This window comes from Onychostoma macrolepis, chromosome 11 (assembly GCF_012432095.1).
Source record: "Onychostoma macrolepis isolate SWU-2019 chromosome 11, ASM1243209v1, whole genome shotgun sequence".
Taxonomy (NCBI): Eukaryota; Metazoa; Chordata; class Actinopteri; order Cypriniformes; family Cyprinidae; genus Onychostoma; species Onychostoma macrolepis.
In genome coordinates, this window is record NC_081165.1 from 11,374,578 (window position 1) to 11,393,686 (window position 19,109).

General features: G+C 35.0%; 1 protein-coding gene across 1 annotated transcript in view; it reads left to right on the forward strand.

Annotated features, from left to right (window-relative positions):
• The window catches only part of itpr1b (inositol 1,4,5-trisphosphate receptor, type 1b), a 140,989-nt gene that overhangs the window by 97,531 nt on the left and 24,349 nt on the right, over nucleotides 1–19,109 (forward strand). The window contains exons 45-53 of the mRNA XM_058790481.1: nucleotides 8,597–8,780; nucleotides 8,899–9,149; nucleotides 10,234–10,434; nucleotides 11,576–11,686; nucleotides 11,771–11,866; nucleotides 12,339–12,473; nucleotides 15,435–15,542; nucleotides 16,423–16,615; nucleotides 18,866–18,988. Of these exons, the coding sequence (XP_058646464.1) occupies nucleotides 8,597–8,780; nucleotides 8,899–9,149; nucleotides 10,234–10,434; nucleotides 11,576–11,686; nucleotides 11,771–11,866; nucleotides 12,339–12,473; nucleotides 15,435–15,542; nucleotides 16,423–16,615; nucleotides 18,866–18,988 (1,402 nt within the window). The remainder of the gene's footprint in view (nucleotides 1–8,596; nucleotides 8,781–8,898; nucleotides 9,150–10,233; nucleotides 10,435–11,575; nucleotides 11,687–11,770; nucleotides 11,867–12,338; nucleotides 12,474–15,434; nucleotides 15,543–16,422; nucleotides 16,616–18,865; nucleotides 18,989–19,109) is intronic.

Here is a 19,109-nt window from a genome sequence, read left to right on the forward strand (position 1 = left end):
GAGCTGCTCACGTTCACCTGCCCATGCAGAGTCTACTTCCTGTCGGGTCGTGGCTGGTCACCTTGCCTGGATAGACTGGTTGCTGTATAATGAGCTGACAGACTTCCAGATTCAGTCAAGATAACGATGGGTTCAAGGCCTAAGAACGGCTTTGATGTTATAATAACAGGCAATTTAGTATTGGCATGAACATTTACTCCTGTGATGCAAAGCTGAATTTTCAGCAGCATAACTCCAGTCTTCAGTGTCACATGATCCCATTCTAATATGATGACTTGCTGCTCAAGAAACATCTATTATTATTGTTAGATGTTGATAAATGATTTATTTGCAGTAGAAATATTTTGTAACATTATGAATGACTAATTTTGTGTAGGGGTTTGTCCTTGAAGTCATCATCTCATGATACAGCCACTTGTTCATTTCTCACATGCAGTATGTTTATTTCTCACATGCATTATGAAGACCCACGTGCACTTGTGTCATGCAGTAAAAGTCAAGTGTGTCTGTTAGTGCAGCGAGCTGATTGTATGAAGCTTGTACAACACTGGAAACTCTTGCATCAATTCCAGCTGTGCCAATAACACAATTCACAGCACTCCACGATATATGTATACATTAGTGCTGTCAAAATTAGCGCGTTAACGCAGGCGATTTAAATTTTTTCAGATTAATGCGTTAAAATTATTTAACGCTGTTAACGTAGGGGCGGAGCCTAGGGTTGGCCACCCCACTCATAACTGCTGTTTCAGTCTGTTTTTTTCTTGACAAGAAGAGCATTTATTCAGTCGCAGAACGTATTTACAATCACATCAATCCGGAGACGTTTCAGACGTGCGCTCAAACTTCACTTCAGCGCCAGGCGTGAGTCAAACAAGCACGGAAACGGGCGCGCTATATAGCCTGTATCAATTCATATCAAAGCGTGAAATAAACTATGTGCATGCACTGTTGTGGTCAGTTAAGGCATGAAGTTACCAAAAAGGCGATTAAATCATGCCTTAAAACTATTAAATATACATTCATGTAATATGTTATATATGAGTTACATTAAGAACATGTCTCTGAAATGGTTTTCAAAACTGTCCTGGAGCAGCCCAGCACTGTCTCCCTCATCTAACACACCCGATTCAACTCCTCAGCTCATTAGTAGAGACTGAAATGGGTCAGAACAGGTGATGAGAGTTGAGAGAAAATACGATGGGTGTCAGATCCGCGTCACGTTCAGCAGCAGCAGCTCTTAATGAAATAGCAGCCAAAAACAACCTAATAACTAGCTGCTGTGATGTCTGTTCATCAAGAATAAAAGAAAAAAGAGGAAATCAATAACTTTTATATAGCTGTAAGTATTTATCTGTATTTAGTTTAGAATTTAGTGTTTGATAACTTTATTCAATTTCTGTATATTTCTGCTGAGGGACACAGGTAGCTAAATATAACATTTATTGTAATGGGTTTATGTGAAGATTGTTTAAAGTTCACTTAAATTAGAAGTTATTTTTAAAGTCTAATAAATGTTAAAATTGATAGCTCTTAATTATGATGTAATGTTTAATGGCTATAGTCAATGGTTAAATATTAAGGGAAATCACTATTACTTGGTGTCAGTGAAACTGGCCTTCAGTCATAAAAAAAAGATGCCATTAAGCAAATATAAAAAATGTTGTTTGTAGATTAATTTGAAGATTGAATGTGAAATTATTGCAATATAAAAGTATATTTAAAAACTTTAATGCTAGGTGGGATTAATCACGATTAATTTCAGAAAAAATGTGCGATTAATTAGTTAATATTTTTTAATCGATTGACAGCACTAGTGTATATATATTTATATACGTATATAATATTAGTGCTGTCAAATAATTAATTGTGATTAATCGCATCCAAAATAAAAGTTTTTGTTTACATAATGTGTGTATTATGTATATTAATTATGTGTATATAAAGACACACACATGCAGTATATATTTTGAAAATATTTACATGTGTGTGTGTGTATATATATATATATTCATATAAATTATATCATATATAAATACATTTAATATATAAACGTAACATATTTTTCTTAAATATATACATGAATGTGTGTGTATTTATATATACATAATAAATATGCACATTACACACACACACATTACGTAAACTTTTATTTTGCTAATAATAATGTATATGTATATGTATATGTATATGTATGTATATATAATATGTATATATATGTGTGTGTGACCCTGGACCACAAAACCAGTCTTAAGTCGCTGGGGTATATTTGTAGCAATAGCCAAAAATACATTGTATGGGTCAAAATTATAGATTTTTCTTTTATGCCAAAAATCATTAGGATATTAAGTAAAGATCATGTTCCATGAAGATATTTTGTCAATTTCTTACCGTAAATATATCAAAACCTAATTTTTGATTCGTAATATGCATTGCTAAGAACATCATTTGGACAACTTTAAAGGCGATTTTCTCAATATTTAGATTTTTTTTGCACCCTCAGATTCCAGATATTCAAATAGTTGTATGTCTGCCAAATATTGTCTGATTTATGGATGTATAAATGTCCATTTAAAAAAAATGTACACTTAAGACTGGTTTTGTGGTCCAGGGTCACACATATATATATATATATATATATATATATATGAAGAGTTTGGTTCCAAAACGCTATAAATTAATTTGAGTAAAAATGTGTTTTCTTTACCAAGACAGTGGCAAGATGAAAACCACTATTTTCTGTTCCAAACTTTCACATAGTATCTTTATGTTATAATAACATTAAAAATTCAAATCCAGATTTTGATTTTTCAAAGATCTATTATGAAAAATGATCATTTCCCCCCCAAATTGCAAATCCATTGAATCAATACAAAAGTTATTTTTCATATTGAAACTGTTGAAAATACACAACAAATCAACATATGACAAATCCACATATGACAGCCTCTGAACTTGGTCAATACTAATCTTATATACAGGCACTGGACTAAAAATACATTCAACAGGTCATCTTGTTAAATGCTATAAATTAATTACAACAATAAAAGAAAATTTCATCATGAACAACAATATCACATTAGACCACAGAAATTCCAAAATGACATTTCCCTTACATTCAACTTCCAAAAACTTCCATTTAGTTGACTAGTGCTATACGCTGTATAACAAAAACATTAATGGCATTAACACGGCAGATATCGCATTTTGCATAAAATTAAAAATGGACTTTTCAATACCGACCAGATACAATACTGATTTTGGAAATACAAAACTCAATTTTAAACAAAAAATAGCATTTATCGCATTTTGAAACCAAACTCTTCATATATATATATGTATATATGTATATATGTGTATATATATATATATATATATATATATATATATATATATATATATATATATATATATATATATATATATATATATATATATATATGTATGTATGTGTATGTATATATATATATATATATATATATATATGTATATATATATATATATATATATGTATATGTATATATGTATGTATATATGTATGTGTATATATATATATATGTATATGTATATATGTGTGTATATATATGTATATGTGTTCATTCGTGTGTTTGTGTGTGTGCGCATTATTATTTTTTACATTTCCATATTTAATTGATAATTTCTTCACTTATTTACAGTGCTGTGAAAAGGTTTTTGCCCCCTTCCTGGTTTTTTTTTTTTTTTTTGCATATTTGTCACATTTTAAAGATTCAGATCATCAAACAGATTTTAATATTACACAAAGATAATGCAAGTAAATACAAAATGCAGTTTTTAAATGCTGATTTCATTTATTAAGGGAAAAAAAGCTATCCAAACCTACCTGGCCCTATGTGAAAAATTAATTGCCCCCTCCTGATAAATCATGAAAGAACTGTGATTAAACACATTATTAAATTTCACTAGCTACACCCAGGCCTGATTACTGCCAGACTTACTATTGAATCAAGAAATCACTTAAATAGAACCTGTCTGACAAAGTAAAGCATGCTTAAAGAGCAACACATCATGCCGAGATCTAAAGAAATTCAAGAACAGATGAGAAACAAAATAGTTGACATGTATCAGTCTGGAAAGGGTTATAAAGCCATTTCTAAGGCTTTGGGACTCCAGCAAACCACGGTCAGAGCCATTATCCACAAATGGAGAAAACTTGGAACAGTGATGAACCTTCCCAGGAGTGGCCGGCCTACCAAAATTACTCCAAGAGCGCAATGACGACTCATCCAGGAGGTCATAAAAGAACCCAGAACAACATCTAAAGAACTGCAGGCCTCACTTACCTCAGTTAAAGTCAGTGTTCATGATTCAACAATAAGAAAGAGACTGGGCAAAAGAACGCAAGGGCTTGTCTCACATTTGCCCCAAAAATATCTTGATTATCCTTAAGACTTTTGGGCAAATATTTTGTGGACTGATGAGACTAAAGTTGAACTTTTTGGAAGGTGTGTGTCCCGTTACATCTGGCGTAAAACCAACACAGCATTTCATAAAAAGAACATCATACCGACAGTCAAACATCAGTTTGTGACCTCAAGCTCAAGCGCACTTGGGTTATGCAGCAGGACAATGATCCCAAACACACTAGCAAGTCCACCTCTGAATGTCTCAAGAAAAACTAAATTAAGGTTTTGGAGTGGCCAAATCAAAGTCCGGACTTAAATCCGATTGAGATGTTGTGGCATGACCTTAAACAATCCTTTCATGCACGAAAACCCTCCAATGTGGCTGAATTAAAACAATTCTGCAAAGAAGAGTGGGCCAAAATTTCTCCACAATGATGTGAAAGACTCATTGCCAGTTATCGCAAACACTTGATTGCAGTTGTTGTTGCAAAGGGAGGCCCAACCAGTTATTGGATTTAGGGGGCAATTACTTTTTCATGTAGTGCCAGTCAGGTTTGGACAGCTTTTTTCCCTTGATGAATGAAATCATTATTTCAAAACTGCATTTTTGTCTTATCTTTGTGTAATATTAAAATTTGTTTGATGATCTGAATCATTCAAGTGTGACAAATATGCAAAAAATAAAAACAGGAAGGGAGCAAAAACATTTTCACAACACTGTATATTATTTATTTTACATTTTCAAATTTAAATGTATTTTAATTATATTATTATTAGTTAGACATGTATTCCATATTTATTCATTCACCTTTTCTAAAATAAAATTAAATTTTGTATACATTAATATTCATTATTTTTTTTATTTATTTTTAATTATTTAATATCATTATTAGTTATACATGTATTTGTTTTTATACAACCATTTTATTTAATTATACATTTACTAATTATAAATTATATTAATAATTATACATTTATTTATTTATGTTTTTTATTATTTTGCCTATTAATTTTTACTTTTTAGCTAACAGTATAGCTAAAATATGTTTTAAGATGACTTCAGCTGAGGCTATGCATACATTATAATGCTACTTTGCAATGCATGCATTATAATGAAATTTAACAAACAATAATGATTAATTATTGTTCTTGTAAACCAGGCTAAAATGCAACACTCAGTTTTATACAAAGTTACAGGGGTCCCTGCTCCATTTTTATCCACTAAGGGATCCTTGGCCTTGAAATGCTTTGACGACTCCTGTCTAAAACACCTGGAAAACACTTTCCATGCTTATTTTCCCAACCGTTCCACTGTTTTGCTGTTTTCCTGGATGTGCGTCATATGGTAGTCAGGTGTTGACATGTTTACTGTGGCGTCGCATCTGATGTGGCTGTCTTGTTTATAAGAGCAGTCATGAGACTTGCACATTTGAATGCTGTAATGCTATAAACTCCACTTCTCCACCGCTCCGGGGTCTTACATAACCTGTTGATTTGCTTCGCATTTTAATCTCTCGGAACGATTGGCTGCGTTTCAGGACTGCCTTCAATTAACTTGAGTGAGGAGGATTTAACAAAGAGGTCATTCACAGAAAGAGCTTCTTTTTTTTTTTTTTTTAAACGTTGTCCAATGACGTCCCGAGGTTTACAGGATGCGCTGGAGCAGATGAATCATTTTTTAAGTACGTCTCCTTTGTGCATATGTGTGTGTGTGCTGCTGTGGGTGTGTTGCATTTCTCATTCGCTCGCTGTTGTTTGAAAGAGGCCTGAATGACTGAGTTTACTGTTAACCTGGAAAGAAGGCTGGTTATGTAACGAGCTTTCAAAACTGCCCCAGAATTCGGCTGATAACTTGCACTCCTCCCTCCTTGTGTTGCACATCACACACTCACTTCGTGCCTGTTTGGCTCCAGAAAAGTAGGGCAGGATTTTCCTCTGCGCTCTTCTCCCCTCCTTTTTTTCCCTGTCGTCCTGTGCAAGCATGCATGAGCAGCCTCTCACTGCTATCCCCTCCGCCACTCAGCTGATTACTGACTTATGTAAGGAAAAAAAAAGAAAAAGAAATGAGTGAAAGTAGGACAGGATATACCAGAGAAAAACACTACATAACCAGCAGGACGCTTTTATTCATAGAAGGAACTGAAAGTTTTCCTTTAGGATTTATATTGGGATGTTGTGTTTCTAAAACACGGTTTAATTTATAAAGACCTCATTTTTGAATTCAGAAGAAAATCAAACCATTTGAAGGGTTTTCTTTGGAAAGCAAGCTCACTGTGTGAATTGTGTGCTTGTTTGTGTGAATGTGTCGACTGTGCCAGTCTTGTAGCGCTTGGGACTTTGTTGGAGACAGATGGTGTAAAATCAGGTGAGCTGAGGGAGGCTCTCCAGGTTATTTCCGTGGTAATTGCTCTGTGTGTGTGTGTGTCGGGCCGCTCAGAGAGGGTTATATAACCGCAGTGGTGTGAGTCTGGCTGGCAGTAAACAGGGTGGAGGGGAGGGAGGGACGTGAGAACTCTGCTGAGGAGCATGGCTGCGCCACGCTGCTGACTTAACTCCTTGTGCGCTGGCACAGAATTGGCACATGCACATCAAAAGGTTTAATTGGAGTCAAATTTTCCTGGACTAATTGAGATACGAGACTACATATAAGTATACAAGAGAAATGTAAAATATAAAATATATGAAATATGCAAATGTAAATGATAAAAAATAATTATACATTTAATTTTATATCTAAAAAAAATAAATAAAAAAAAAAAATAAAAAAAAAAAAATATATATATATAATGTATGAAGAGTTTGGTTTCTAAATGCCTTTTTTTTTTTTTTTAATTGAGTTTCCACCAAAATCAGTATTGTATGTGGTCGGTATTGAAAAGTCCATTTTTAATTTTATGCAAAATGCGATATCTGCCGTGTTAATGCCATTAATGTTTTTGTTATACAGCGTATAGCACTAGTCAACTAAATGAAAGTTTTTGGAAGTTGAATGTAAGGGAAATGTCATTTTGGAATTTCTGTGGTCTAATGTGATATTGTTGTTCATGATGAAATTTTCTTTTATTGTTGTAATTAATTTATAGCATTTAACAAGATGACCTGTTGAATTCATTTTGGGAGCGATGACTGATTGAATGTATTTTTAGTCCAGTGCCTGTATATAAGATTAGTATTGACCAAGTTCAGAGGCTGTCATATGTGGATCAACTTACTTTGTTGTGTATTTTCAACAGTTTCAATATGAAAAATAACTTTTGTATTGATTCAATGGATTTATTGCAATTTGGGGGGGAAATGATAATTTTTCATAATAGATCTTTGAAAATCAAAATCTGGATTTGAATTTTTAATGTTATTATAACATAAAGATACTACGTGAAAGTTTGGAAAAGAAAATAGTGGTTTTCATCTTGCCACTGTCTTGGTAAAGAAAACAAAAAATTTTTTAAAACATCTTTTTTTTAGAATTTATTATATATTAAACCATTTTATTTGTTTGTTTAAATTTTTGTGTATATATATGTGTGTATAATTTGTATATATAGTTTAAAGTTATATCTATGAACAATAAATATTAATTTAGAAATAATTAATTAATTAATAATATTAATTATTCTATAAACAATAAGCATATTTAAACTATATACATAGACAAATTATTTATGTATATAATTTATTAATTTTTATATATATTTTTATATATGATTTTATTTTTCATAAAATATATATTTAGATTGTTTACATGTGTATGCATTTAATATATTATTATTTTTATTAAATATTTACATACACACACAGAAAAATATTTATTTAGTGTTTACATGTATGCATTTAATCTTATTATTTTTATGAAATATTCACACACACACACACACACATATATATATATATATATATATATATATATATGAATATGAATTTTAAATTTATATATTATTCAGTACTGACAATAATAGTATTGCTTTTCCTTGTATTTGTATGATTTGTGTTTAGATGACACAACTCCAAACACTAAACTACTGGAATCAGTTATGATTTGACTTCCATTTAATTCTGGAGGTGATAGAAAGAGATCATGAAAAGCAAAATTCTGACTGTTATTGATGCAAAAAGTTACAATCTCTCCCACCCTCGCTTTTCTACTCATTTACAGTATGCTAAGTCTTTTTTTTTCTTTTTTTTTTTTCTCATTGTCCTCCCTGTCCCTCCAGCGGTCGTTTTTCTGCCGTCTGACAGGCGACAGTAAGTCAGAGAAGTTCTTCAAAGTGTTTTACGAGCGGATGAAGCTGGCCCAGCAAGAGATCAAGGCAACTGTGACGGTGAACACCAGCGATCTGGGCAGCAAGCGCAAAGATGAGGACGCCAACGACAAGGACAACCAAACACGCAAGAAAGGTCAGGGCTCAGCACATAGACTACACGCACCACTACATGTGACTATAACATGTACAGTTATACCATGTAATCCAGACATGCAAAAGCATAAACAAATACAATCCTCCCCATTTTTCAGTCAAGGAGGTTGCTGTAGTGACGGAAGAAGTGCGAGAGCAGCTTCTTGAAGCTTCTACGGCCACAAAGAAGGCCTTCACCACTTACCGAAGGGAGGCGGACGCCGACGAGCATCAGAATGTGGCAGAGGGGCAGAGCAGCACAGGCGAGAAGAACCAGGATGACAACGAGATGAGTGTCATCATAACCATCATGCAGCCAATCCTGCGCCTCCTGCAGCTGCTTTGTGAAAACCACAACCGTGAACTGCAGGTTAGCCGCTGTACTAGAGAATATTTTGTGAAAATTAGCATCGGTAATGCTAAATTTTCCAAATGTTGCTAACTAAAAACTTGGCTTGTCTAGCTGCACTTTCTCTAAGGAGCTGTATGGATGAGTGGTGTCAGAATAGATCATATTCATTCAACCCAACGTGAAATGTTTTTTGCTAGCCATTTTAGTTCCCTAATGTGGCGTAATTCTCAGTGAAAAGGGATATTTGGGGTAAAAATGTAGGAGGGTACTTAATTTCATCCATCGACACTTGATTAAATTGGGAAAAGTGGATGCCAGAATGCTTCCAGGAATAAAAGGTTTAGCGGAAACTATAGCTGAAAAGGCTAAAAATATTAAAAAGTTATTTTGTCAAATAACATGCACTGTTGTGTACTCAGTAAGACTAGCAATGTGCATTTAAAAAAGTAAATGGAGTTTTATAAATGTAAATGGATTCATAACAAGCTAAATCTCTTGCTTTTGGTAGCTTCTGAAGAAGAGTTTCATGTTAGTTTCAAAATAATTAGCTAATCATCCAGAATTATGTCCTTCCTTGCTTATTGTTTGTGTCTTGAACTTTATACATTACATCACCCTGAAGATGTCTATAGCAATACAAAATAAATATATAACAAAACCTAAATAATTTATATATTTTATTCAATACTGAAAAGTATCAATAGCACAGTGCAAGTAAAACTGATTGTTTATCTTTCGATGAAGCTTTCCATGCTAGTTTCACAATTGGCTTATCATTAACAGAATGGTAAATTGTTTTATATTGCTTACCTAATGTTTGTATTTTAAACTTTTTATATAACCCCATCCTGCGGATGGTTACATCATAAACACTTGTTATAATTTTACCCTTTCTGACATTTTTAAAGACCTTGAAGAAAGAAAAGACATATGAAAGAAATTTGAAATCCCCTTTTTGTTCCAATTCTGATTTAATCTAAATCTAAATCTTATTCCATACCATACTAAGAGTTTTATATATTGACTCTGTCTATGCTTCCTCTAGCTCTGATATGACTTATAAAAACAAAAGCATGTCCTGTTTTTCTCACTTGTTCCCTAGAACTTCCTTCGCTGTCAGAACAACAAAAACAACTACAACCTGGTGTGTGAGACGCTGCAGTTCCTGGACTGTATATGTGGCAGCACTACAGGAGGTCTGGGGCTGCTGGGGCTTTATATTAACGAGAAGAACGTCGCTCTCATAAACCAGACTGTGGAGAGCCTGACAGAGTACTGCCAGGGGCCTTGCCATGAAAACCAGGTGGACCTGACACATCCACACACACTTCCTTTTCTATACTTTAAATTAATAGAATACCCGCAATGAAATTCATTTACACTCACCATAAAAGCATCATAAAATTATTTTATGAACAAGTGATTCAAAGTCTTCTGAAGCGTAGTGACCATTGCTGCTAATGGTTTCTATGATCTACTCTACTTAGGCTTATGATGCTTTTGGGAAACGCAGCTCTGAACAGTCTGATTAGAGAAATAATCATTCAGGCAGGCTTGACTGATCCATTGATTCTTTTGTGAATTGGATTTGTGAGTCTATTCTTGTCTCTTGAACTCAAAACACAGAGGAGTGTAAATGATGCCATAATTTTCATTTTTGGGTGAACAGTCACTTTAAGATTATGCAGTCTTAGAATAACCCAGTATTATCTACTCAAAATGAGTTTTGGGCAAGGCATTATGCAACTTTTCTGACTTCATAGGACCTTCATAATGGGACTGATTATCGTCATTGTCCTACTTTTCTAAGAGGAAATGTAGTGTACTTGTATGACGACAATGTGCTTTTGTCCCGTAATGATTAGATGATTAGTCTCCCACTGAAGCACTCTGTTTCAGCGCTGTAATTGCTTAATTGCTGGTTGATTTTCATATTAAACATTTGGGAATGTTTTTTTTTTCTGATCGTTTAGTTCAATTCTGTTGCTTATTTTGTAAAATTAAATTAAAATTGGCCTAAAGTGAGACAAATTAAATTGGCCTAAAGTGACAGTAAAGACTTATGTCTTGTTAAAAAAAAAAAAAAAAAAGAAAGAAAGAATCCTGAAACAAATGTATCACGATTTCCACAAAAATATTAAGCAGCACAACTGTTTTCATCATTGATAATAATAGGAAATATTTCTTGAGCAGCAAATCAGCATATTAGAATGATTTTTGAAGATCATGTGACACTGAAGACTGGAGTAATGACTGTTGAAAAATCAGCTTAGCATCACGGGAATAAATATATATATTTTTAAATATATATAAGTAAAAACAGTTATTTTAAATTGTTATATTTAAAAAAAAATTTGATTATATAAAATAAAATAAAATAAACAGTCTTACCAACACCAAACTTTGAATGCTAGTGTATGTTTAACATCTTTTCCCTTGTTCAGAACTGTATTGCCACGCATGAATGTAACGGCATTGACATCATCATCGCTCTTATCCTCAATGACATCAACCCACTGGGAAAGAAGAGGATGGACTTGGTCCTGGAGCTCAAGGTGTGACAACACTTCCACAGCATTATGGGATATAGTTTTCACTTCACTCCAAAATAATTGACGTGAATTGTCTTTTTGTTACAGAATAACGCCTCAAAACTGCTGCTTGCCATCATGGAAAGCCGCCATGACAGTGAGAATGCGGAGAGAATCCTGTATAACATGAGGCCTAAAGAACTGGTGAATGGCACTTTGCATTGAAAACACATCTTTCGGTCTCACTTTATATTAGGTGGCCTTAACTACTATGTACTTACATTTAAATTAATCATTTGGTACAGTGCACTTATTGTGTACATTGTACTTTTAAAAATACCTATATGTAATACATCTGTAATTAATTTCTGTAATTACATTTAGAATCTGGACTGTTGACCATCCATTACACCTTAACCCACCCTTAAACCGACCCATACCACCAAACCTGTCCCTAACCTTACCCATATCCCACCTCAATAGCAGCAATAGTGTTTTGCAAATACAGTATGAACACAATAAGTATTGTACTTATTTTTTGACGTAAGTACATAGTAGTTAAGGCCACCTAATATAAAGTGTGACCCATCTTTCTCCTGTTCCCGTAGACTGATTTTCTGTTTTGCATATGGTGGCAAATCTACTGTCATTATTGAAATGTTTGGTTGGTGTACAGGTGGAGGTGATCAAAAAGGCCTACATGCAGGGAGAAATTGAAGTAGAACACAACGATGATGATGAGAATGACGAGGAAGAGCATGCCGCTTCTCCACGAAATGTGGGTCACAACATCTACATCCTGGCCCATCAGGTGACGCACACAAATATGCACTTACACACACTTTGACTGCGTTCACTGTGTCAGATGTCTGGATTATATCACCGTCTTCCCCTCCCCCGTGTGCTTCAGTATAGATTTTCTGCCTATTCACGTAATTATGTGGGTCAACGTCGGAGGATCAGTTATGTAACCACGTTAGGAATGGCGCAGCTTTTCCACCGACTCTCCGAATGACACTGTTTGGAGTCAGGGGTTTGTGAATGAAAAGACCAGAGAACAAAAAGTACATTAGACAGGGTACTTTTGATTCAGTTTTACCCAAATAATAGAGAAATGTGCTTTTGCAGGTTCAGGCTCAAAAGGTCAGTCCATAACTGCAGCAACAAGTAATCCATTTCTCGGGTGGCTACACTGACCGTGATTTTTAAACAGAGTTTATTTGTTCGCTGTTGGGCTTTGACCCTCGGTTGTTGTCGTAATTGGGCCATTGTGAGAATATTGAATGCGGCATTTAGCTGGTGGAGAAGGAGATCACATTTAGGTAAATAATATTAAAAACATCATAAAACAAAAAGATACGTTAAATTATTTTGTTTTTCACACAAATATGCAAAGAATAATAAGTAAATAAGTAGTTAATCACATTATAAGCAGTTAAATAATGGAAAATACACTGAATAGATAAAATAAAATAAAAATACAATAGAATAGATAATAACTAACTGTTAAAGTCAATATAGATATGTTTAAACATTAGTCAAATTCCTTATTTTTCTCATTCTGGTAACAAAGTATGGAAGCCTGTTTCCGCCACTGATTTAAAAAAAAAAAAGGTAATTGGGACTTTTATATCCTGCAATTCTGACTTTATAATTTCTCCCAAAATACATGAAAGTAAGTGGCCAGTTAGCTGGTAGAAAAAACAGAGTAAACTTTATAGTAACCTACACAATGTGTATATTTGATAGGAATAAAACACGTCGTCCGTTAATTGAAAGGATTATTATTGCCGCTTTCTATAGAAATCAGTGTGTAGCCTATTTAACAAACTAAATTAATTTTTTACTTAATTGAAGTGTATTTAAATGTCTGAAACCTAAAATAAACTTTATTCGGTTGAAAACACTGAACAGTTATGAAATATGAAAAGCACTGTGCGCATTTTTCTTTTTCCTGAGCTTGTCTTTCTCTGGCTCAGCACCAGCCAAAGCGCGGCGCGTCAAAGGGTTAAAATCAATCACATTTTGGGGGTGCAGGGGGGACAAATTCAACATGGGGGTTTTGTGGCACAAATCAGAGGTGTGTTTCTCAAAACCTTCGTTAGCTAACTATGGTCGTTATTTCCATTGAACTCTATTGGTAATGACAGAACTTGCGACCATAGGGAAACACACCCCTAATCAGATCAGACCCCCCACCCTCCGTTAATTAGCATAGCCTAGGTAGGGTATCTTTTTGTTTTAGGGAAGTTCATGTTTGAACATCAAAACATCAGCAAATAGGCATTTTAATATGTGACCCTGGACCACGAAACCAGTCTTAAGTCGCTGGGGTATATTTGTTGCAATAGCCAAAAATACATTGTATGGGTCAAAATTATAAATTTTTCTTTTATGCCAAAAATCATTAGAATATTAAGTAAAGATCATGTTCCATGAAGATATTTTGTAAATTTCTTACTGTAAATATATCAAATTTTTTTGATTAGTAATATGCATTGCTAAGAACTTCATTTGGACAATTTTAAAGGCGATTTTCTCAATATTTAGATTTTTTTGCAGCCTCAGATTCCAGATTTTCAAATAGTTGTATCTCGGCCAAATATTGTCTGATCCTAACAAATTCGAAAAATTGACACTTAAAACTGGTTTTGTGGTCCAGGGTCACATATATTATAAATACAACATTTTACTTAGTTTAGATTAAAGTTTTTGTCTTCTGCGTAAAAATAACTTTCCTTGGTATATATTTTTGTAATGAAAATAAGCTTCTGTTTCATAAACTGATAACAGCTTAACATTATTTACCTTAGCCTACTTTTTGGGTCTTTGCCATTATATTCCAATATCATTATGCCTCAATTAGCTAGATATAGATTAAGAGTTGTTTTAAATGTACAGATGTTCTCTGCTGTGTTTAATATTTATTATAAAAAAGTATGACTTGTAATAAAAGTACAACTTCGATTAATATTTATGTTGTTAAAATAACATTCTGTTCTGTAAATGCATTGTCTGCTGGTTTATTTAGCTATTCAGCACACCACATTAAGTTAATACTTTAAGACTTTGAATGTTAAAGTGCAAATTAACACCTGACCACTCTTGTAAGTTTGCAACTGTTACAATTAAAAATCACAGAAGGGTAAAAACATGCCAGGTAGACAATGGTATGATGTAAGTAACACAGCTACAACAAACAAAACTGATAATGGGTGTGTTAGATTTATAGTGTGTGAATAATCAAGCTTTGTCAATGACCAGTCATACTGAGGGGCCCCCAAATAAAATTCTGCTTAGGGCCCCATAAAGCCTTGGGCTGGCCCTGTTTGAAAGCCTCAGACATTTTTGTGTTGTAGTTGTAACATAGTGTTATTTACCATCATCTAAAGGCTTTAGAAATGGCTTTTTTAAATAGGCTTTAGGTAATATGTTTCATGATATTTGCCTGAGGTTTGGGTGGCATGATTGCTATGGTATATTACAGGATTAGGGATGAAACTTTTATGTGAACATTTGACATCATAATCTGAAACATTCATAGGTTAGGTATGTCATTAACTAATAGTAACCTACCTATTGGACAGTTATGAGCTCAGGATTGTGCTCTTCAGTTCGAACCAGCATTTCTCAGACAGGCGTTGGCCTTTCGTTGACGGCAAAGTGTGTTATGAGCAAAACAACAAGGCCAGACGGGTCATTGCAACATATATATACACTGTCACAATGAAAACAAACATAGTCTCATCCCTTTTTCCACATACACCCACAGCTCGCCAGACACAACAAGGAACTCCAAGCCATGCTGAAGCCAGGAGGGACGTACGGGGAGGGAGATGAAGCTTTAGAGTTCTACGCCAAACACACAGCCCAAATTGAGGTCAGTGGTGTCCATCTATGATGGCCATTACGGATCCACCATCCATAGACTTGAGTACACAAGCATCATTATTACTATTGTTCATTTGTCAAAAAACTGCTACGGACATGAAGCAATCTTTTCAAAGAGATCAGATTTTCAATTTCCACGTGGCAAACAAAAAAATTGCAAAAACCACATAGAATTGTGTTGAAGACATGTAGCAGAGAACAAGAATATCATAGAGAATTTTTTGACCCAGAACCCCCATAGCAAACCGCAAGGCAACACACTAAAAATGCCTCTGAAAACCTTAGCCATTGCATAGCACAGCAACAGAAAAAAATAGTCCTATTACGTCAATGTTTGTTCATATATAATTGTTATCGCTGTATGTTTATCTTAAAGGGATAGTTCACCCAAAAATGAAAATTCTGTCATTAATTACTCACCCTCCTGTATTTCCAAACCCGTAAGACCTTCGTTCATCTTCGGAAAACAAATTAGGATATTAATTATATATTAATTAAAGATATGAGGGTGAGTAATTAATGACAGAATTTCCATTTTTGGGTGAACTACCCCTTAAATAAGTAGCTTTGTCTCCTGTTTAATTTTGTCTCATAAATTCACCTTGTTGACCAAACAGAAAGCTGCATGGTTTGAATTTTTTGAAGCAATGCCTTCACTATTGACACTGGACAGTGGACCTTTCTTTACCTTCGAAAATTCACTGAAATTTCACTAACGTGATTGCGTCATTAGAGATGACAAGAAAAAACTAAAACGGCAACTCTATTTGTAAGTTATAACCTCCAGTGGCCACCAAAATGAGTCTTCACCAATGTAACTCCCATAGCCAATCTAGACAGCCTGCAACATTGCATGTTTTCTCTTACAGATCGTCCGCCTGGATCGCACAATGGAGCAGATAGTTTTTCCCGTCCCCAACATATGTGAGTTCCTAACCCAGGAGTCCAAGCTCCGCGTCTATTACACCACAGAGCGCGATGAGCAGGGCAGCAAGATCAATGACTTCTTCTTACGCGCCGAAGACCTCTTCAACGAGATGAACTGGCAGAAGAAGCTGCGAGGTACTCAAGAGGCCACTGGTAACGCAAACTCCGTGCCTTGTGCGTGCGACTCCCTTCCTCTATAACTTAGTAAGCTGCTTTACACACCCTCTCCACTCCCAGAGCATCCAGGGACCCATCAGGGCTCTATTCATGTAGAGTACCCCGCTTTTGGTGCTGGGATGCATGCCACACCCTGACCCCCTCAAGCCCGGGCAGTGGGAAGGGGGTGTAAACGTTAACTTATGTAAGATAGATAAGAATAAACCTATAATTAAAAATGATGTTTAAGTTTGCTTAAGATTTGGTTTAATGTGTGCTTGAGGGTTTGGGAAACAAGGAAAGAAAGATAGGTCAGGGAGAAGTCTGAATGAATCCCAAACAAACACACATGGCGGCTTACATCACAAAAGCCGATTATGGAAATAAACTGAGTGAGGGATCAAATAAACAGATGATGGGAAAAAAGAAATTCTTAAACCCATTTTCCACCAACCGGGTGCTGGTGACCAATCTGGAACCATTTCCAACCAGCTCTTCACCAGGCCTTAAAACCTGCTGGTTTTAAAGCCTGCTTGAACCAGAAACCGATAAGAAGTCCGGGTGGGTTAATGGCCACACTGAATGGCAATGTTGAAGTATTAGAATATTAAAATACCAAAAAAAGGATATCAGAGGAACCAAAAGTGTATTAAATTACCTAGGACCCATGCACTTTTGACTGTTGCATAAAAAGATCTCATGATCAAATTTTGAAAAATCTGTTTCTGTGGAAAACAGTTTGGAAAGGTGAGGCAAGGATGGTAGAAAATGGGTTATCTGGAAAAGGATAAGAGTTCTCAGACAGGAAGAGTGTGAGGTGAACCACAATAACAAGATAAAACCTGCAAGATAAGAATCAGAACTGTGTCAAAAAGCAGATCAATAGACGGAGGGGCTTGCGATTAGCTATTTTCTTGCATAGGACATTTGGCCACAGTTCTTATTTGTATCTTTGAGTTTTTTGGTCATAAGTTAAAAAGGAGGGTTTGAATAAAAGGGAGGGTGTGAATTCCATGTTAGTAATGAACCTCTGTGACTGACATGGGAAGGTTTTTATCAGGCTGAATCAAAGAAGAAACAGCGTTCCATTGCTGCAACCCCAAGTCATGAGTGTGGCGGCCTGTGTGTGAAAGTCCCCTCCTCCAGTTCCTCTTTTCAGACAAAAACCCCCTGTCAAAATAGCCATAGCTTAGAAACTAAATCCACCAATTAGACTCCTTAGAGAGTCATGGGTCAAAACAAAGTTGGTGGTTGAGGTCAGTGAGCTCTTGTATATGGTTTGGCTGCACTAAGAAACCCTTTGAACTCTTTGGTCATATTTCTAGGATTTTTGACTTGAAATTGCACGTCTCTAAAACTGCACAACTGACCAAACAGCCTCAATCTTAATTCAATACATGTTCTATTTGGAATAACATTGTTTAACTTAAAGAAAAACTGTATTTGAAGGAATATTAGACTTAAAGTTAGTGCATTTGGACGTTGCCCTGATTGGATGTAATTGGAAATGCACATGGTCAGCTGGATCACATTTGAGCTTGAGATAATTCGGAATTGGTCCTTGAGATCGCCATGGAAACTAACACATAACTGTTCTCATGTTGTTTAGTAGAAGGCAGTAGAATGACACAATGCGATCAATTGCCTAATAATAAAACTAATAAAAGATGAGCAGTACTGCATGGAACCTGTTATTTAATCCCAGCAGGCCTTGTTGTACTACATGAGATTAGTTTCTTTCTTCAAACCACAGTGCGTTACATTGTTCTGTATAGGGTGGAAATAGGCAGTTTTATGGGTGCAATGTGCAATTTCTACCTCTTCTACCCAAAGAGAATTGCAAAAATAATTACTTCTTAAACTGATTTCAAACACTGCCATTTTCTATTGTTCAGGCAACCAGGTGATTCTGCTCTAAAATTCATGCAATCGGTTTAAAACAATGTTATGTCAGTACTCAAACAGATTGCTTCCCGTAGTGGCACAGAACTTACACACTTGGCCAAAGTTGGTGCTTGTTTGAATATCAGCAAATGGTTTCAAATTAAATCTGTTTGAGTTTGTGCCAGAACCATGTACGTGGAGCTCCGACATGGTGTGCATCAGGGGCGTAGTATTGGATGCTTTTACTTTTGTGATAGCAACACTCTGGAAAGGTACAGTGTGCTGTGTTGGTGATGTTCCTTAATGTTTGGAATTGAATTTTTTTTGACTTGCTGCCTCCTCCAGCTCAGCCCATCCTGTACTGGTGTTCCCGTAACATGTCCTTTTGGAGCAGCATCTCCTTTAATCTCGCCGTCCTCATGAACCTGTTGGTAGCATTCTTCTATCCACTGGAAGGAGTGCGCGGAGGTGAGTTTTTAAATTTATTTATTTATTTTTGTTTTGCTGTTTGGCATGAAATTCAATACAAATGTAATTTTTATTTCTTTCCATATGAGATATTTAGAAATTTCTGAAGTTTTATAATATA